The sequence below is a fragment of the Phoenix dactylifera genome, chromosome 11 (assembly GCF_051530095.1).
Source record: "Phoenix dactylifera cultivar Ajwa chromosome 11, Ajwa_hap1_PhDact_Kaust_v1.1, whole genome shotgun sequence".
Classification (NCBI taxonomy): Eukaryota; Viridiplantae; Streptophyta; class Magnoliopsida; order Arecales; family Arecaceae; genus Phoenix; species Phoenix dactylifera.
The window spans coordinates 23,252,334-23,274,423 of record NC_143200.1 but is presented as its reverse complement, the minus strand read 5'-3'; the positions used below and the strand labels follow the sequence as shown (position 1 = coordinate 23,274,423).

The following is a 22,090-nucleotide window of genomic DNA, read 5'->3' as shown; positions in this document are numbered from 1 at the left end:
ATATTTGAAGGATCAGATACATACAGTTTGGAGATACTATTGTTAAACAAGAGTTACATCAGGAGACTGAAATTTCGTAGCTCAGTTAATCGAACATCTGGTGGGCATTAATTAGAATTTAGTGTTCCATCTACTTTGATTTGGATATTATCTCTCTTGCAGTATTTCTTTGAAAGGCCTCTAAAACTCGAGATTCGTGAACTGACTGACGTAGCATGCTTTGGAGGGCTCTCTTTATGATCTGTAATGGAGATGTGCCTCTAAAGTTTATTCGTCAGCTGGTACAAAGCAATGCAATCATGAGATGTAAGTAACAGATTATCCTATATCTTATTCTCCGTTACCTGAGATTAATTACATCCATAAAGAATAATAACAGCTTAGTTCTGAATTACTGACATTGCGCTTCTGAACAAAACCTATATCACTGTCATTGTAAATATAAGATTGCTTTGCAGCAAAAAACTCAGATAAATTTTTATTTGTTAGCTTCTACAATGCAATGCAATCATGAGATGGAAGTAACAAATTATTCTATTTTATTCTCCGTTACATGAAATCAGCTACATACATAAAAGAATAACCAGGGATTGCTTTTCAGCAAAAACTTAAATACAGGATGAACATACGGCCAAGCTTGTATACCTGCAAAATGCCACTCCTCCTGACCAGTTGATAGGATGACGACCATTCCAGTTACCTTCCTTACACGTGCTCCGCGGTAAGACTAGTAGTACCAAATCCCCCCTCTTTTTTTGCTGAAACATACCAAACCCCCCTCTTTTTTTGCTGAAATATACCAAACCCCCCTCTTGGCCCGCATCATCGACCTCCTCTTCTCGGTTCTCCCTCCTCCCCTTTTCCCATCTCAGACACTCTCGCACCGTGGTAATCAACATGGCCGTCAGTCGCCTCGCCTCCTCCACCTCCACCGTCTCCAAGCTCCTCCTCCGCCCCCTCTCCGCCCCGCCCTTCTCCCGATCCTTCTCCGAGGCCGCCGCCGGAGACGACCAAACCGTCCTCACCATCGAGACGAGCGTGCCCTTCACCGGCCACAAGATTGATCCCCCCTCCCGCTCCGTCGAGGCCACCCCGAAGGAGCTCTTTTCCTTCTTCCGGGACATGGCCGTGATGCGCCGCATGGAGATCGCCGCCGACTCCCTCTACAAGGCCAAGCTCATCCGTGGCTTCTGCCACCTCTACGACGGTCAGGAGGCCGTCGCCGTTGGCATGGAAGCCGCCATCACCAAGCGCGACTGCATCATCACCGCCTACCGCGACCACTGCATCTTCCTCGGCCGCGGCGGCAAGCTCGTCGAAGCCTTCTCGGAGCTCATGGGACGCCGCACCGGCTGCTCCAAGGGCAAGGGTGGCTCCATGCACTTCTACAAGAAGGAGGCCGGATTCTACGGCGGCCACGGCATCGTCGGAGCCCAGGTCCCCCTTGGCTGCGGCCTGGCCTTTGCCCAGAAATACTCCAAGGACGAGACCGTGACCTTTGCTCTGTATGGTGATGGGGCCGCCAACCAGGGGCAGCTCTTTGAGGCCCTCAACATCTCGGCGCTCTGGGATTTGCCGGTTATCCTGGTCTGCGAGAACAACCACTGTGAGTGGTAAAAGGAAATACAATATGTATTCAAGTTAGCTTTTTTATTTTTGTCAGTTCTGGTGCTCATTGTTTTCTTTCTTGCTTGCTTGCTTTTTTTTTTTTCAACCTTCCAGATGGTATGGGGACTGCCGAATGGAGGGCTTCGAAGAGTCCCGCATACTACAAGCGTGGTGACTATGTTCCTGGTCTGAAGGTTAAGAACGAAAATTTAAGATTTTTCTGTCATATTTTCATCTGAAAGTTAATGCATTTAATGTTTATCTAAAGGTTATTGGTATCTGTTCTGGTTTTCTATTCTCATCATGCTAATCTTATGCTCTTACTAGCACCTCGGATTTTATTCGCGTATCCATCTTTCCTGTCTATCTATATACGTATGTGTTGGTCACTGAAAAATCTTGTTCAACTTGCTATGTCGGGTGACAAGTCATTTTGGTGCTTCTGCTGAGGCTCTGTTGTTTTCACTATCTTCTATTACAGATAAGTAAAGAGGGTGGTTCGAGAATTCCTATTGCACATGGGGGGGTGACCATGGAGAGTAACAATAGGGATGACATAAGAGGAGAATAATATTGTTCACATTGGTCATCGATTCAAATTTGACAGTTGTTAGGACTTTGGGGTTGAAAGGGAAGGGAATGATGGAGAAAAGAATGACTGATGGAGATAAAGATAGGCACTGGTTATATGAGGTGATCGGGTTTACCCTCGTTGTTAATACTTGAACTTTGCTAGGAGTATGAAGCATGTGTCTCATGCTTAAAAGTTTATATAATAGAGACCTGCCTTGCCTTGCGGTAAAGAGAAATTTGGTCTGAGATTGAGGCATAGTAGAAATTCTCGCTTGTTGTAACATCAAGGATGGCTGTAATGCTCTGCTCCATGGTTCCCCGTATCAATCCGAACTGGATAGTATAGGAAGTACTATACTGTATTGGATTATTGATATTGAATTGGATGGTACGGAACGTACCATTCTCCACCGGTTGAATACGGATAACCCGGTACGGAAGGCGTACCAACGCTCAGGTATGTCGAAAGACTCCGTACCTTACCGTACCGATACAGTATTAGTGTGGCATCAGTACCGGTCCGGTATCAAGACAGCGAATCTTTCTCTGGTACATACTAATTTATATGTTTTCTAGATATGATTTTTCTCATACTGCAGTATCAAGGATGTAGATTAATTTATGGTCCATTACTGGTTTAGGTGTTCTCTACCTATGATTTTTCTCCTGCTTGGATGTTGCGATCACTTATACTATAAAATCTTAACTGATTATTGAAGTGCTATAAACATGTCTTTACCAGTAAGTCTTTCAGAGGAGGACAGAGATCATCAAAAATGACAACCACTCCATTTGACAATTCACCAATATGCACTACTGTTTCTTTGTATATTATCTACTAGGCATCTCACAGACTTATTAATAAAGACTTGTTTGGGCACGCTCTTTCACTATGTGCTGGGCCAACTCTTGGCTTATGAGTTATCATGAGTTTGAAGGAGCTGTTAGATTCATTGTAAGTCATACTGTGTATGTGTATTTACTCTAATAGTCATTTATATTGTGTATTACATCAAATATAAAAGGGGGGACTCTGAAAGTGCTGTCAGGCTAGCAAGGTACTCAGATAGGGAGAGGAAGATGAAGGGGAAGCTTGACTGAGCTAGTGTAAGAAAGCAAGTGCTAGTAGAAGGCTAATTTTTCACTTTTTCTTACTTCCCATAGGTCTTGTATTAGTGTATATTGATTATCAGCCTTCAGCCACTGACAGTAGATCTGTTTGAGAGACTTTTGCTGCAAGGCACAAAGTATGCTCATATACTTGTATATTGTCCACCCTACTATTGAACATAGTGCTTATTGTATTTCTCTGCTCAAAGGACGGGAGGACTGATGTCAAGGCTATTTGTCAAATATGATTAATGTTTCCCTGCAAGTTGCATTTGCACAAATGATAGAGATTTGACATCAAGGACTCTCTTTTAGGTGCAAAAGTTGTCTACCTTAAAGGCTTTACAGCAGCATGTATTCTTGAATAGATGCTTTAGCTATTCCAGCTAACCAGGTTGCCTAATCTTTGGATAGTTACTTTAATGCAACAACATCATTTCTGAAAAGTTCTACTTCACTTCCTTTTAGTTTGTCAATAGTAGTTTTCCTTCAAGGCTTTACAGTGGTGTCTATCTTGAAAAGAAGTATCAACTATTTTTTGCAGTTACCTAATTGTAATGACATGACTTTCTCATACGTCATTCTCTGTTAGGTTCCAGGAACCGTAAAATAGAGGTCATGCAATTAGATTAAATTAATTTTCATCTCTTGACCATTACATCCTTGAAGTTCCTAAAGATAGCCTCTTGTTCATTGCCTGTCAATTTATTTTCCTACTTTTGGATATTAGGAGGAAGTTATGTTCAACTTCATATTGTTTGACATAATCATCAACATGATGTGCAATGAAACAACAGCTGTTACTAGTTCATAGGAAATAAACTTGCATACGGGCAAATAGTGAAGTACATTGTGCAAATTATGCTTTTCTTTCCTGAAAAGACTCAATGCAATAAATGCTTGTTAGGTTGTATCAATCCGATAGTGCTTTGGACTTCATATTTTGTGTGACAAATTGAAGTGTCTATTGTTGACAAGTGATTTTTGTCATTGAAAAGTGCTTTTTCCTAGAGGACTGTCTAAGAAAGTTCAATTGTTTCAGATGGCTTGTATACTCTTCATGCTAACTTCTAACTCCCAGTGATGTAGTGTTGCTGAATGAACAGCTTCAAATTTCCATGCCATTACATAAGATGTGTGGCTTATGTGTAAATACATATACAGAGAACATCTATATGATTTCGTGTGTCTATATTTTTGGTTTGAGAAAATGTGGATATGCTTTGTTACTATTTTCTACTGTGCATTAAGGAACAACCCTTTTTGCTGAAATCTTCTTGTGCAAGAGAAGGTGCTTAGATCTACTATTCGTGCCCTTTTGTTTTACTTTTGCTTTCTTAATTCACTTTTAACAAACACCAACAATCCCATAGTTTGGTGGCTTGATATTTGAAGTCCCTTCATTTTTGCCCTTTAAGAAACCCTGTTTTAAGTAACTTACAAGAAAAACCATGTAAACAACAAAGATATGTACAAAGACCTGAAATTCATATTGTTTGGTTATCTGTTATCACTAAAAAATATTAAGCTAGCCAATTTTGTGCGCTTTTATAAAAAACATTACACTAAATTAATAAGTTGATGTGCACTTTAAATTTTATGCTTATATTTCACTTCTACAAGAATATAAAGCAAATCGTTCGAGCAATTACTTTGTTGCTTTTCTTGTGCATGTGATAAAGACCAGTTTGATCAGAGTGAGCAAAATTTGCTTGCAATTTTAGTTTTATATGCTAATATGATTTTGTCTTTAATAGTGTGGTTCATCATATAGATATACCTGTAAATTACACAATGTAGATATTGATTCTTAGTCATCAAGTACGTATGCTTGTCAGTGATGTTCATCATTTTTGTTCTTTTGCTAAACAGGTTGATGGAATGGATGTTCTTGCTGTGAAGCAAGCATGCAAATTTGCCAAGGAACATGCTCTGAAGAATGGACCCATTGTGAGTGCCTAAGCAGTCGCTAGTTTTATTCATGCTTCATTTTTCCTTGCCATCTGCCTTGATACTCATTCATATGTGGAATAAGGTCCTGTTTGGGGGAGCTGTTGGCAGTAGAGCTGTTGGAAGTAGAGCTGTTGGAAGTAGAGCTGTCTGAAGTAGAGCTGTTATAAAAAGCTGTTTGCTGTTTGGTAACTACATTCGAAAAGTGCTGTGGTACTTTGTTTTGTGTTTGGTAAACAAACTGAGAAAGTACTTTTGTATGACAAAATTACCATAAAGGACATTGCATAATATTATACAACAAAACGTAATAAAACATAATATATATTAATACATAAATATACAATATAATATAATATTTTTGTAATATAAAATAATATTATTATAATATAGCATAATAGTAATATAATTATTAGAGTAAATTAATATTTGGTAATATAACATAATATTAAATTATTTAACATAACATATTAATGTATTATGATATAATGTAATATATATTATATTTATAATATAATACAATAATAAAGGTATAAAATATTATAATTATTAGTATAAATTAATTTCTCATAATATAGCATAATATTAAATTATTTAAAATAACATAATAATGTATTATAATGTAATGTAATATAATATAATATTTATAGTATAATACAATAATAAAGGTATAAAATATTATAATTATTAGTGTAAATAATTAATAATATTGAAATATATTTATTTATTATCTTATTTATTCATTCATTCATTCATTTATATAAATATTTATTTATTTATTTATTCATTTTTTATTTTTAAAATTATCTTTTCTTCTCTTTTTTCCTTTCCCTTTCTTCTTTTTTTTTCTTTTTTTCTTCTCTTCTTCTCCTTCCTTCCTCTCCCCCGTTCTCCCTTCTTCTCCTCCCGCGCAGCCGGCGGCGCTGGAAGAGGGCCAGGCTGCTACGGCCGCGGGATGGGGCCGGGCCGGGGCCGCCAGCGGCCGTGGGACGGGGTCGGGCCGTGGCCGGCAGTGCCCACGGCAGTCTCGGCGGCAGCGGCTGGCCACCTGGGAAATGCTCTCCTCCGGCGAGGCCGACAGCGCCGGGCCGTGGCGGACGCGGGAGGGGGGCGGGTTGTGACCGCCGGCGGCCGCAGGAAGGGGGAGGGCGCCCCCTTCTTCTTCCTGTTCTTCGGCCCCTCCCCATCGTGGGAAGGAGGAGGGCGCCGGGCCTTTCCGTGACAGGGGCATCATCGCCGGCGGCGGCCGCGGGAAGGGGAAGACCACTCGTCTTCCTCTTCTTCGGCACCTCCCCCCCATGGGGGCGGGGGAGAGGGAGGGGGTGTGACGGCGGAGCAGTGGAAGAGGGTACGGCGGCGGGGGAGAGGGAGTGGGTTGGGTGGGAGAGGAAGAGACGGTGAGAGAGAGATTTTTGGGAGGAAATTTTTTTTTAAATGGGGGTATTTTGGTCAAAAATACAGCTTTGCGAAAAAGCTGAAAACAGCGTTTTCGGAAAGCTCCAAATTGGAGCTTCCCTCCAAAAGCTGTTTTTAGCTTTCCGCAAAAGCTGAAACAGCTTTTTGGAAAATTTACCAAACACCATTTTTTAGCTAAAAGTACTTTTGGAGGGCCAGAAAGTGCTTTTTGGCCCTCCAAAAGCTCCCCCAAACAGGGCCTAAGAAGTTGGCTGTTGCATGTGTTCCTATTGTTCCAAAAAGTACTAGAATACTTGATTTTAGGCTGCACTATTGTTTGTCAAAAATGATGAGTTGACTACCACAAATTAAAGTCATGAAAAAAGACTACGATAAAATAAATTCATGAAAAAAGACTACCACAAATTAATAGTTAGCAGCCATGAAGTTCTGTGATGCATGACTAGTGCACCTTCAACTTGTATCTGGATTAGATTTGTTCCACCTTGTCATGATACATGAGCCAATCTGCTAATTTAGGTTTTGCTTTTAAATGATAAAACATAATATTAATTATCTTGAAGAGATGGAATTTATTATGAGCAATATAATATTCTTGTATGAGATTACCCTTCTAATGCAAGCTTAATTTTACTTTTTCTTTTTTTTTTTGAGGAAACTTAAGTTTAGTTGTTACACTTGAAGTAATGAAAAGGAAAGAGTGGAAACATAAAAATGATGATTTATATACTGGCAAAAGCACGTGTAAGATAATCTATCTGTCCTCTTAAATTTGTTAATTGAATGTTGATAATTGTTTACACAGATTCTTCCTGTGGATCTCTTTACACTGGTGACATAATTGTTTAACCTGTTACACTCTGTTAATTCTCAAACATGTTGTCTCCATGATATACAATGGTCATTTTACAGTACTCTTTTTTATCATTATCAACACTTTACTTTCAATACAGAATTCTATGAATGCTAGCACACTCACATTTCCCCCATGCTTGGTTATGTTTGGTTTATTTGAAACTTCTCCTTTGCATTTTGATTAGAAACTTAAAGGATTGCCATTGGTGGGTATTCAAAAGAGTTGCATATTTGACGTCTTGTTTTCTATACTTACTGCATCATTTGCTCTTAAGTTTTTCATCGGATGAGAAAATCAATTGGTGCACTGATATATAGTTCTTCTTATGATTGTTTTTCAGATTCTTGAAATGGACACCTACAGGTACCATGGGCATTCGATGTCTGATCCTGGGAGCACATACCGTACTCGTGATGAGATCTCTGGCATAAGACAGGTTGGTTGATTGCAAGCAGTAACTAGTAATTGCTATATTCATACAAATTCACTTTTAAGAAGGCTAATTGTGGTATGCCATACAAATTCCCAGGAGCGTGATCCGATTGAAAGAGTCAGAAAGTTGATTTTAACCCACGAGATAGCATCTGCCTCTGAACTCAAGGTATTATTAATTTAATATAATGAGTTACATGTTGTTCCGGAATCAATTAAAACTTCATCTTTAGATGTATCATAACTCAGCACAAAGATTATTTGCATCACTGTGACAAGCGAGTTCGACGTATTTCCTCTGACCATTTTATTATGTGTAGGATATCGAGAAAGAAATCAGAAAAAAAGTAGATGAAGCCATTGCACAAGCCAAGGTTACAAGTGCACTGATATTTATTATTTTCAACTTGTCATTACGTCTTGCTCGTTAAGCTCATCAAGCTTATGGTCTTAACAATTTGTCTTATTCACCATTTGCAGGAAAGCCCTATGCCCGATCCATCTGAGATCTTTTCAGATGTATATGTAAAGGGTTATGGCACGGAGGTAAAAGAATTTCCACAAATTCTCTATTCATCTTTTTCCACTTTTTTCCTTAAAAAATCTTTTATTTTTCTATCCATTCTCATCATCTTTTTCTACTTTTTTTCCTTAAAAGAAAATCTTTTTCAAGAAGAATTTGATAGTTTCTTTTCTTACTCTTGAAAAAAAAATGAGGCTTTGGGACATGACTTGCATATTATTTTTGGTCAATCAGGGAAAGCTCTCTCTCTCTCTCTCTTCCTCTCTCTTCCTTAATGCTGTCATGATGATTTTCAAGCCTTCATGTTTTTCATGGATCTGAATTTGTACTGAAGTTTATTAGAAGAACAGAAGTGCAGTACGATTATACTAATCGTTTAGATCTCACATTATTGTATTTGTATGTCCAGTATTGCTAAGAACGAATCTGTGCATCCAAGCACCCACCTACCGCCTAGTCTGTCAAGTGGTTCTCTGTCTTGGGCTACCTAGGCAGTTTGACAGCCTTGTTGAAAAACTTAGTATAAGTTATCTAATTCTTCCTCATGTGAGACTCTAGACCTTCCTTTTAGGGTCCTCTCGGATTGTCTCAGCACATAGATGAATTAGTACAGGCCTTTTCCTTTAAGGTAACTTCAGGCACCAGGCTTGTTCTGCGGTCATTGTGATTGAAAATTAAGTTTTGTATATCTTGTGCTGTTTTATATTGGTGCTGAGGATATATATATATTTTCCTTTCTTATTACTAGAAAAAAGAAAAGCAGCTTTGGAACATGACATGCATATTGTTTTTGGTCAATCAGGGAAGGATCTTCCCTCCCTCTGTTGTTACTATTGTAGTTTAGAGCATGGCGTTTGAAATGTATTAATTCCTAATGCTTCCATGATGATTTTCAAGCCTTCATGATTGTCATAAAGCCCCAATTTTTTACTGAAGTATATTAGAAGAATAGAAGTGTGGTCCAATTATACTAACAGTTTAGATATTATGTCGTTGTATATTGCCCAGTATAGCTAAGAAAGTGAATCTGTTCATCCAAGGACCCATCTTGCTGCCTAGGCTGTTCAAAGGATCTGTTTTGGGTTGCCTAGGCAGTTGGACAGCCTTGTGGAAAACTTATAGTATAAACATTCTAGCTCTTCCTCGTGTGAGATTCTAGACCTTCCATTTGTGGTCCTCTCGTATTGTATTAGCACATACATGGATCAGTTGAAGCCTTCTCCTGTAAGGTAGCTTCCAGCAACAAGCTTGTTATGTGGTCATTGTGCTTGGGAATTAAGTTTTGCATACCTTGTTCTGCTGTAGTACTTTTGTAAATTTTGGCTGCCTGGAGGTTTTCCTTTTAGGCTGAACTAGTATGAGGTAATGGGTTGGGACGTTGGGAGGGAAAGCAGTAAATTTTGTTGCTGCATTATGCATACTACTATTAGTATGCTATGACTGAGCTGAATTTGTAATATTTCAGTATGCATACAACTATTGGTATGCCATGACCGAGCTGAATTTGCAATATTTCAGGTATTTGGTGCAGATAGGAAGGAGGTGAAAGCTGTTCTTCCATGAAGTGAACAGCAATAAATCTCGGAGATGTTTAGAAAAAATAAAGGTGGAATGTTAAGATTCTAACAATCATAGCGTTCTCCACTATTCAAATTTGTATAGAAAAACTCCTCTTTAAATATGGCATCTCTGTTTTGTATTTCATAAGAGCACCAGATTTTTTGTTTTTCTAGATGCCATCACTGGCAAAGATATGGTGTGCTAAAAATTATGGTGATAAAATTGGCAGCATTGCATAATAATTATATTTTTATGGCATGCCTGAAAGATTTATGTCTGCAGAATGACTTATGTTCTTGGAGATGTTTTCAAAGAATTCCACTTATCGATTCCTATCTCCTGCAGATTAAGCACATCCCTGTGGGTGCTATGTTTCTAATATAGTTACTCTTGCTTATTAATATCTGGTTTGATATCTAGAACCTTTGCTTATTAGTCTCGGGATCATGGTGCCGCCTCATCACATTTTCATCATTGCCATGCAAGGTGATGGTTATAATCTATTATTGCATGTGTATTTCAATATAAAACCTTGCAGGTATTTCATTGTTAACAGATGCAAGCATACCTAGGACTTGGCTCTCAGAATGGATTAATGATGAAATAGCTTAGGCTTGCATATTGGAATGCTTGTGTAGATTATTCCACATGACACCTGGTGCTTTTCCTAGCAACTGGTGTCCTTGCTTTAGCACAGACAATTGAACAGAGGTTAGTGAACAGTCCCTCTGTGGAAAAATATCTTACAGGTAGAAAACGTCCTTTCGGATAAACAGTTGGTGCATGCTCAGTTGCTCATGCGCCGAGGACAAGCTTAGATAAATCCAAGATTAGGACCAGCATTGGCTGGCCGATTTATGTAAATTGGACATGCATGGGAAGTATCCATGGTTTACAGACATAATGGACGAAGTAGACATGGCAGAAAAGTAGGTATCTGCCAATTGGAAACCCATGATTCAAGTGTTCAACTTTGTCTGCTCTCCATTTTGGCGAATCTAATGATTTGGTTTCTAGTACTTGAGAAATACACTCTTGCAGTCTGAAGGTTTTAACTTTCAAAGAGGATGGTTTGCTAACATGACAATTATTTGCAAATAACAGTTACTGATCCATGATTGTTGTCAATTGTTGCAAGAATTACGATACTATAATAAATTAATAAAAAAATAGACGAATATTTTTTGAATTCAATGTTTCTCAAAAAAATAAAAATAAAGTATTGCTTTACATAAATACTCATTACGTTACTATGTCTGTAACTCAGCGTATTTAGATAATAATATGATAGGCATAATCTGAAGCATCCATATAGATTATTGATATCAAGATATTAGATAGTCACAGTGCCCATCATATTTGTCTGACATGGTGGGCATGCTGCACATAACCTTTATTAATTTATATTCTGCTAAATATAATATATTTATTCCATTAGGATGCTCTTACTTAGGCATATTCACAACTCACCTCTAATATTTATATTCCATTTTATATGTCCATAGTTCAAAAAACAAAAAAAAAAAATGCCAAGTGCATCATAATTGCAGCTAATATTATTAAGCCACAATGGCACATTACCTTAGGCAGCATCCATAAACAAAACATAAAGATTCTTCACAGAGCTGGATGGTTGCAGGATTTTGGTCAATGAAAGCAAGCTATTTTTACTAGTTTCGGCGGTCTGAGCATTTGCCCGTCACGAAAAGCATTGTCGGCAGAACATGCCAACTTGCTCACGAGTCCTCCCCCCAAAGCTTCGAGGAACATCTGATTTTTTTTTTTTTTTTTTAGTCAACGAGATCGAAGGACTTTTCGAGGATGCGTGTTCTCTGTTGTTGCCGCGTTCAATTTCAACTGAAAAACTGCATGTGGTTGCTACCAAGTCCTATAAATCAACCATTAGTTGCATAAGCCACTACTGTTTTCGGTTTTATTAACCCCATTTTGGCTGAATAAGACGTCATGGTTCAAAGCTATTATGGACCATTTTCTCGTAACAATCATGATTTCGACCATGCTTATGTGACCTCTAAGATCCAAAACCAATGCCGCATGGCTGTTTTAACTTAGAACTGCAAATTAGCTATTTCTTACAACATTGCAGTAGACTATTATGTAGCAAAAAGAGATTGAAAGAACTAGTTTGTGGAGTTACAATCACTGCAAGGAAGGGAAAGAGAGAGCATGGGCCAATGAAAGCGTGGCCTTACTTCTAACCAAGTGGTTTCGAGTTCGAAACGCACGAGTGTTGATTAAATTATGGAGACCGGATGCTCCCTGCTCAGACACGGATTTGGAAGGGCGTATCGCTCTATGGGTAACCTCGGTGGTGCCAGGTGTGACGTACTCACACGTGGTATTCATGCCGGAGTCCAGAGGATAACCGAGCCGGACCCATGGATGGGAAAGGTATGAGTAAAACTGGCCGGGGTGCCCAACACATGATCATTTCTGCCCGCATCGAATATTCTTCTGGCGGGATGGGGGCCCAGTAGGGACTGCTACGCAGGGGTGGGCTTGTCCCCCCCCCCCCCCCCCCCAAAAAAAAGGATGGGGAAGAGAGAGGTTTGAGGAACCATCTCGCCTCTTTTATGTAAAACCAGTCAAATTTAATGCATCGAAACAAGACTCTTCTAGGCTGCACATTCTAAGCAGCTGCATGTTTTATGTTTCCCCATTCAGCTTTGGCCTGAAAACAACATGTAGTTAATAAATCCAATACATCAGCCATTAGCTGCATGCCTTGCGGTTTTAATAACCCCGTTATGGTTGCACCAGAGGCGAGGGCTCAAAACTATTATGGGACCAGTTTCTCGAGACAATCAAGATTCCAGTAATGCCTTGTGACTGTAGAGGTAAAAGAACAATGCTGTCGTGACTGTATAACTTAAGAGAGCAGGTATTAGCTATTACATTACATTATAATAGAATATTATCTGGCAAGCAAACATCCAAAGAACTAGTCTATGGAGTTGCTGTGTTAATTTTTACCACTGCAACGGCAAATACGGGACCATAGCAGCAGATATAGTAGTTAGTGCAAGGGAAATCTTATAAGATATTGCTGTTATTTTATCTTGTATGCAAACTGGTACATTGTAATAATTTAAGAAGTTCAACATGAATAATAGTGAAGCATTTAAGCAGTTAAATTGTAATATAATTGTTGTCGTCGTTATTATATTATGTATAGCAAAAACATTGGCCAGTAAGAAAGTGTTAAAACATTTACACTAAGCTCATAGATAACTTTAGACCCTTATTTTTTGGATTCTTAGGACAACTATGCAAAAAATCCCGGGGCTTTTTTAGGTATAATCTTTCTTACAAATTATTAGCATATGTTTGACAATTGCTAACGCAGGTTAGATTCAATTTTTCCTCAAATTTCATCTACTTTTTATTTCTTCTTTGATGTGACAGGTGTCCCCGAGATGAAAAGTATGAAACAATGAAGTGGGGGAGACCACCACTATTTGAAGATGTCAAAAAGGAATCCATGCTATGCTCCTGTCCTTGCCGAACGATGTCATGTTGATTTAGTCTTCTTAAGCTGAGATTGCTTTTCTACCCCTCCTTTCATCTCCTTCTAGATCCTGAACTGGAAGATATCGAGTGAACATTTGGAACATGATTATGTTTAACCGTTAATATCCAATGAAAAATGCTTTATTAATGCAAAAATATCAGATAGAATGATTATGTTTAACTGTTAATATTGAAGATTTATTTTTATATCTCATGTTTCTTTTTTTTTTTGGGTGAAATATATCTCATGTTTCCATAATTATATCGAAAGTAGGAGCTCTTTTAAAACTTTGGAACCGATTACAACGAGCACATATTTGTAATTAAACAAAATATTATGTATTGAAAGCTGAAGGGGATATATTCAAATCTTCTATTTTTGTTTCCTCAATAAAACAGAGTCTGTCTTAATCACAAACAGTAATTTCAGCCGTTTTCCAAAACCCTGCCATGCTTAAGGGCTAAGTTTACTCATTTCCGTAGCACAGCTGCTTTCCTACCATCCAGCTTGGCCCCTCAGCACTGGTCCACTATTTATTACTAAAATTAATTATACAATGAGTGCTCCTATCTGCTGTTCAATTTACCGTTGGATTTTTTTTCGTTGAGAAAGGAAGTGACATTTCATACAACACGGGTACGAATACACCCTAAAAAAGTGACATCATATAAATATAATATAAAGTAGAAAACAATTAAAATATCATCATCACCATAACTACTGCCTTGACAATTTATAATCTGATTCAGTAACTCTTTAACATAAATAGATTTGGGCATAAATCCGATTAGATCTGCTTAGGTCAACTTCAGATTTATACTTTTAATCTATTTAACTCGTTTGATTTATTTAATAAAAAGATCAGATCATGATTCGATCTATTTAATATGTTTAAAACTTACTTAACTCCTAACCAACTTGCTTAGCTTATTTCATCAGTTTGAATCTATTTAATCCGTTAAAAATCCACTTAACTTATTTAACCATTTAACCCGATTTGATTTATTTAATAAACAAGTTACGTGGATCGAATTGGATTACCTCACTATCTATTTAATAAATAGATCGGTTTTGAATTGGTAAATTTTTAATCCAATCTACATGCAATCCATATCTAAATAGTAAATACCATCCCCATATTCAGTGTCTTTTTATAAAAAAAAAAAAATTGAGGAAAAAAAACGTACCCAGGGCTGATGGGAGGCTAGGTCTATCAACCATCCAATGTGATGAAACCGCATCAATCTTTACATGCCGGTAGACCAAACCATCTGGCTCTCGCCTTCCTCGACGCAGCACCAGCCACCGAGTCAAATCACCAACCCCATGTGCAACGGTTAACCGCTCCGATCGCGCCCAGGCTCCAAGCCGCATAGGTCAAGAAACAAAACTTTAAACGCGTTTTCTCCTCCGAATCATCAAGACCGATACGCGGACTCCTTCAAGCCTCAAGAACACGAAGCATTTCGTAACGACTTTAAAAACGACTCCGCGTCCGACCCCACCGTCACACTCAAGAGAAGGACTCCCTTCCCTTCCCTTCCCTTCCCCTTCCCATATTTATTCCTTCTCTTCCCAATATTAAGTCCTCCGTCGCCAAAGAAGAGGAAGGAAAAGAAAGGAAAAACACCCAGCGATTGATACCTTCCTCTTCGCCGTGGCAATGCCTTGTTCTCTCCAAGAAATCGTGGCCTCGGCTCTTCTCCTCGCCTTCCTCCTCCTCTTCCCCTCTCCCTCCGACGCGATCCGCTCCTTCCCCGCTGCAGCCGCGCTGTTCGCGGAGGCGCCCCAGTTCCGGAACGGCGATGGCTGCCCTGCTTCCCCTCTCCGCGGTTGCGTCACCACCTGCGACCCCTCCCACGTCCACATCGCCATGACCCTCGACTCCCACTACCTCCGCGGCTCTATCGCCGCCGTCTTCTCCATCCTCAAGCACGCCTCCTGCCCCGAATCCATCTTCTTCCACTTCGTCGTCTCCGCCGGCCCCTCCTCCTCCGACCTCTACCGCACCGTGCGCTCCGTCTTCCCTTCCCTCCGGTTCAAGATCTACCCCTTCCAGGAGAATTTGGTCCGCGGCCTCATCTCCGCCTCCATCCGGGAGGCGCTCGAGAACCCCCTCAACTACGCCCGCAACTACCTCGCGGATCTCCTCGAGCCCTGCGTCAAGCGGGTCATCTACCTCGACTCCGACCTCGTCGTCGTCGACGACATCCGCCGCCTCTGGGACATGCGCCTCCCTGAGTCGGCGGTGATCGCCGCGCCGGAGTACTGCCGCGCCAACTTGAGCCGCTACTTCACGGCGGAGTTCTGGGACGGCGGGGACGGGCAGAGGGTTTTCCACGGGCGGCGGCGGACACCGTGCTACTTCAATACCGGGGTGATGGTGATGGACATGGAGCGGTGGCGAGCCGGGGAGTACCGACAGAAGATCGAACACTGGATGAAGATGCAGCAGAGGAGGCGGTTCTACGAGCTGGGTTCGCTGCCCCCTTTCCTGCTCGTGTTCGCCGGCGAGGTGGAGGGGGTGGACCACCGCTGGAACCAGCACGGCCTCGGCGGCGACAACTTGTCCGGGAACTGCCGGCCGCTCCACCCGGGGCCGGTGAGCCTGATGCACTGGAGCGGCAAGGGCAAACCATGGGTCCGCCTCGACGCCGGCAAGCCCTGCCCTCTCGATCGCCTCTGGGCCCCCTACGATCTCTACCTCCCACCGCCCTCGTCCTCCGCCTCCGTCTCCGACTCCTCCGCCGCCTCTCTCTTTTCTTTATAGATTATATCGGTCGATTCCGTTCCTTTATTTTTGGGTGGCGATCCCGTCCCCTCCGCCGGCGCTGTACAGCAAAGAAAGAGAGATCCGCAGTGGAGAATACCGCTCAGAGAGATGCAGAGACGAGCATTGATCTCGTTTGTTCGTTTTGTTCGATTACGGATTCTTTTTGATCTGGATCTCTGCAGACCATGGCTCGATTGCTTCATTCATTCCCCCCTTCTTTTTTCCTTTCTCATTGATGTGTAGAGAGAAGGATGTTCGATTGATTTCTTGTCGATAAAAATTTTGGGAGTTTGTTATTCTTCTTGAATTCTTTTGGAAAACTCTTCTCATCTTCTGATGATAGGAGTGATGATGGCTTGAGGGACGGTGGAGTTTGATGTTCGCCAACCACCGTTGGTGAATTCTGCCGTTCGATTTGTTTGTAAGCATAATTACAATAATAATAAAATCGATTTATTTCTTTCCTTCCTGCTTCTGGTTTTTTTTTTTTTTTTGAAGTCTTTGGTTTTATAATCTGGAAAGTTCTCCTTGGATTCCTGACGTGCCGGACGTGTTAAGTAGGTCTGTTCGTACAGGCTGGACACAGCCAACGCACTCCGAATTGGAGCAAAAAGCGAAGCAGAATCGTCGCCATACGCGATGCAACCAACGAGGAGGGTGGGGTTTTCGGTGTGTTTGGTGTTGGGTTGCAGTGTGTTCCAGCTGTCGCTGCATCCACGCCGATCATCGCCACGTCCTACTTTTTACAGTCGATTGCGTACGTCGCAATCGGAATAGCCGAAGTAGCAGCGCGTGGCGATTGCTGTTCGATTGTGGGTGAGTTTTGACCCATGCGCTGTCCGCATTTCTTCTTCTTCTCCGCACTGTTTTGGTAGAGGGAATAAATATTAAAAAATAATTCTTGTACCGTAGAAGGAATGAGCTATTTTATAGAGTAATTTTTTTCTAGTGCTTGATTGGAGGGATTAGTGAAGTAAAATGAGTATCAATTTTCAAAATAATTTAGATTTTATTATAATAACAAAATCGTTTTCTTGTTTTATGACGTGTTTAAAGAGTGGACGAGGATAAAATAATAATTGAAAAAGAAAGATGAACAGGACTTCTTTTCTGGATGGAAGCAGATTGCTGCCTCTTATATTTCTCAAAATTTGCATCACATGAGCATCAAATCATGCTGCGAGTGTTTTAAATACTGCATTTTTTTTTTGTCAAGAAAAGCTTATAAGAAATTATGTTAAATCAACTACTCTCCGAATAAATCACAAAAGTTCTCCCTAAAAGAAACTAAAGAGGGGGAGAGAGAGTAAATATAACTTTCGAGATACTTTCAAAACTGCCATTTTGATCCTGGTGCCTTAGTTTGTGTTTAGAAATTTTTAATTTAAAATTATCCTTTTAATTCAATTTTGTTTGAGTTTGGAGAGCCCAGATATCGCGTGTTCAATGGTGAAAAGAAAAGCGTTAAAAAGAAAAGAAAAAACTACAAATTCTACTTGAAATTGAAATTATTTGATAACCATAGGACTGTCGTGAGATATATTTTAAAATACGAACTAAACAACATAAATTCTGTAGTATACTTCCATCCATCAAAACCCACTCTAATCTTGATGAAGTTTGATCCCTTCATAACGTTTGCAACAACTATCCATGAGTGAAAAAGTCACAGCTATGCACTCTTTTCATTTAAGATATCTTTAATACATCAAACGCTCCATGAGTGACTGTGATTTCAAATTTCAAATATGCGGTATGCCTATGAAAAGGTTCTGTTTTTTTGTCACGGGGAAGGAGATGGCCATTCAATAGGTAAACTCAGACACAGGGTGACAGGATAGTTCTACGATTCCAGAATACGCACTCTAAAATTCAAATGTTTTAGGTAAAGGCAAGGCCAGCATGTGTCTCTGTTTTAGCCACCGTTTACATCTGATTAAGATAATGTTTTAGTTTCTTTGATTTATATTATATGGAATAACTGCATGATGATAGGAACAACGAGTACATCAATGCTGTAGCCCATGAGAACGAAAGGCTAACGCGGGGGCAACCCTGGCAATAGATAAGCTCACAAGCAAAGAGAGAGAGAGAAGGAACAGCCAAGAAGGTTAATCATGACTTTCATATTATGCAGCATGAACATGGATGCGGATCTTCATGTCTCCTATCTGAGATACTATGAGATGGAAGAAAGCTACTTACTTTGGAAGATTAGTGGTAATTCGGGTGAATCATTCGACAGATCACAGCATGTTACTAGTGATTGGGATCAGATATGAGCTGCAGATTTTTCGCTTGCAAAGAAATGGAAAATAAAACATAATCTGCAGACAAAATACTGCTCAAAATCAAAATTTCTACTAGCTGCAGTAGATGAAAAATGAGAAAGGTGAACCTTGATTTGCTACTACATTTGCAAGAAGAGGTAGCTCAACAGAAAGTGGCTGAAAAGGTATGCCATTTTGATTTCTACGAGTCATAACTATGTTTCAGTTACCTAGAATTATATAGGTTTAATTATTACAGTTGCATCAATTATGCAATCATGCGGTCTCTTGTGACCAATATAAAACAAAATAATATTAAAATCAAAATATACTTAAAATCATAATTTAAAGATCCATAAATTCTAGAATAATCTTCAAATCAAAAAATTGAAAAATAAAAAAGGTTAAAAAGTACTGAAACGATACCAAACTGATATGCATCAGCATACCGAGCATCAGTACGGTCCGGTTCGATACCGCAGTCTATCTGCACTTGATTGGTATAGTATTCGGTATCGAGATTGCAGACCTTGGATGGAAGTGTATAACCTAACAAATTTTGATTAAAGAGTAACTAGAGTCCAGGACATTATGCAGCACTGTGATTTCATTAGGATGGGGGACTTGCTGGAGAAGCCAAGCATATCTTTTTTTATTTAGAGTTACAGGGGGGCCTAGGGCAAGCAAGGTACATGCTTATTTTCCCCCTTTTTTTTGATGAGCTGTGCTCATGTGAAATAGAGGGAAATGTACAACCGAGATCACAAAAGTACTTGTTTTTTTTTTTTTTTTTAATAGCGGGAAATTGAAACCTTGAAGCTTCAGGCCTTGGAGGCTGGCCGTATGAAGCTGGTCTCAAAGCTTTCCCATTATATATACTGATAAGGGTGGCCAGACTTTTCTAGATTTTATGAGAATATTTTATGCAGTTGTTACTTTAGCAGAGTGAATACATTAAAATATGCATGTATAGGGGCAAGGTTTGCAATCTCAAACCGTACCAACTAGTACAGGTATTTTCGAGATTGGAGACCTTGCATAGTGGTGAAGAAAAAGAAAAAACTTTTCTAGAATTTATTAGAATATTTTATGTAGTTTGTAATCGGGTCATTCTGCCAAGATTGCAGACCTTGCATAGGGGTGAAGAAGAAGAATAAGAAGAAACTTTTCTAGGTTTTGTTAGAATGTTTATGTAGTTTGTAACTTCGGCTTAGTGAATACATGAAAATCTGCATGCCGAGATTCCAGACCTTGCATAGGGTTGAAGAAGAAGAAACTTTTCTAGGTTTTATTAGAATGTTTTATGTAGTTTGTAACTTTAGCATAGTGAATACATGAAAAATTGCATACATAGGGGTGAAGAAGAAGAAGAATCTTACAATCTAAAAGTTCAAAAGCATTGTATCTTTATCAGGGGGTGGAATATGTTGCATTAGTTTCTTGGACTTGCCTTCCAATAGGGCTCCTATAGCATATCTGGTTGCTGGGATGGGAATCTGCTCTGACGGTAGAGTTCTTCGTATTTTTAAAAGCCAGGAGACGATTTGCATACTGAGACTTGGTATGATTGCTCAACTTGAGATTTTTGACAAGCCTCTTTGAAGTTGCATGATTTGTGAAGATTCTGATGATATCAGAGTTTGACTTTGGAAAGTCAGTGTGTTCAGTCACTCTGAAATTTCTAGTGATCTCAGAGAAAAATTTTATGAATTTTGTTGTGATGTTATGTGGTGATTCAGTGTCATAATTAGCTAAATGTAATTAAACCTCGTATGGAACTCCATTGGCAACTAGGTTCGTCAAACAACAGAAAATGAGGCATCAACATAATTGACTTCCTATCAGGAGAAGAAAAGAATATGAATGGGCCTGGCATCATAATTTTGCATCTATGCTCAAAAGTTTGTATGAAAATTGACCAGTTGATCAAAAAAAATTGTTTATTGAAAAACCAATCAATTAACAATTTCAACTACCCTGTCCCCAAATTTATAAATAATTGACTAGAAATTTGAGAAGGAAAACTCAAACAAAGAAAGCATCAACAAAAGAGACAAACCTGAGCTAATAAATCAATAGTATGTCTTAAAAGTCGAGCCAGATCTCCCTCATCCATAGCACAGTCCATCATTAATTCCCTCCAAGTTAAACCAGAGGTCCAAGCTTCAACCATTCCAGAAAACTGGCTGTCTAATTCACAAGGTATCTGTAAAATACATTCGGAAAGGAAAAGAAATTAATAAAATTTTAAGAGCTAATCTCAAATGTAATAGGAAGACAACAAAACCTATAAATTCTTTACCGGCCTTTACCCCATATTTATCTTGTATCTATGTAAGAGAGTTTCACTGCTCCTCCAAATGGTTGATAACATTAATTACAGCAGAAGATGCTTCATATATATAGCTGCAAACGTGGATGGAGCAGTCAGGCTTCAATATTTTATCCTGAATAACATGACAATGTATGAATACTCCTCAAACTATCAGCCATCATTAAACTTAAATTCATGCAGCCAGGAAGCATTTGCATCAGATGTACAATATAAAATATGAATAACTCTTTTGCCTTAAGAACGCATATAAACAATCATTATCAACAAATAGAGGAGTACATGACAGTTTTTGTTTTTCTCCTTGCACTGGAGATGTTAATGGAATATATTTTGACAGCAAACTTTTCTAGAAGGTGGCTTATTGCTGATTATTGCTCGGTTTTGTTTCAAAATTCTTGTACATGAGAAATGGATCTAAAACTATTTAACTAGCTTTTATTTTTCAGTCCACAAAAGAGTTGCTCTCTTAAATCATGATGAGATTTAGCCCTGTGATATATCTGACTGCTGAAAGCTTGTATGCAAGTTTTCTGGACTCAAGATTGTGAAGGTTTTATGTTCTTCCTCCGTTCAGACATTATAATTTATAAGATTAAGACCTTTCTGATTTAGTTCGATGGAAGGAGTTTATGTTTTAGCTGTTAGAATTTTCACTTTCGCCAAATAATTTTGTTGCCTATATTATCATTCAACCTTTATTAACTCTCATCAAGGATCAAAAAACAAGTTATCATGATTCCATCAGAGTATAAATCTTGCTGTGCCAGGCCACCTTTTTTGCATATGTTGGGTGTTTTCTCATGGAACAAAGCTCCATGCATTAGAATCCCTCTTCTTAATGTCTTCCAATGTCAAACCTACTCTTTCCATCTTGTCATTCATTTACCTTCCTTTGAGCCTTTGTATTCTTTATGGCACAAGTGGCTGCAAAAATTTAAGTTATTGTTCCACCTCAGTAGTGAAACCTAAAGGGTTTTCAAGTTCAAAACACCAATACATAATGCTAAATGTAAAGAAAATCAATATTCATTCAGCTTTGTTTTGTGCAGAAAAATACCTGTCGCTCTTCCAAGGTCGAATTTTGATTTCTTCTGATACTAAACTTCCACATATGGCTGCAAGTTGTGCTGGTTTTAAATCTAACAAGACTTT

The 22,090-nt window shown here is 39.2% G+C and overlaps 1 protein-coding gene and 1 pseudogene across 3 annotated transcripts; both read left to right on the top strand.

Moving 5' to 3' along the window:
* The first annotated feature begins 295 nt into the window (after positions 1–295).
* Positions 296–13,715, top strand: LOC103710000 (pyruvate dehydrogenase E1 component subunit alpha, mitochondrial-like). Of its 2 annotated transcripts, none has more exons than XM_089926159.1 (8): positions 296–1,606; positions 1,723–1,802; positions 5,164–5,241; positions 7,854–7,949; positions 8,043–8,114; positions 8,266–8,319; positions 8,426–8,491; positions 13,455–13,715. In XM_089926159.1, exons 1-8 carry the CDS (start codon positions 898–900, stop codon positions 13,467–13,469), a joined length of 1,170 nt encoding a protein of 389 aa, XP_089782285.1. In that variant the 5' UTR covers positions 296–897; the 3' UTR covers positions 13,470–13,715. The 2 variants fall into 2 exon arrangements, with proteins under 2 accessions (XP_089782285.1, XP_089782284.1); XM_089926158.1 differs by lacking the exon at positions 13,455–13,715 and adding an exon at positions 9,987–10,295.
* A 1,359-nt stretch (positions 13,716–15,074) lies between these two features.
* Positions 15,075–16,797, top strand: LOC148700717 (putative galacturonosyltransferase-like 6 pseudogene; annotated as a pseudogene). The gene has a single exon (XR_015971363.2). The product of XR_015971363.2 is annotated as a putative galacturonosyltransferase-like 6 pseudogene (transcript).
* Positions 16,798–22,090: the final 5,293 nt, after the last annotated feature.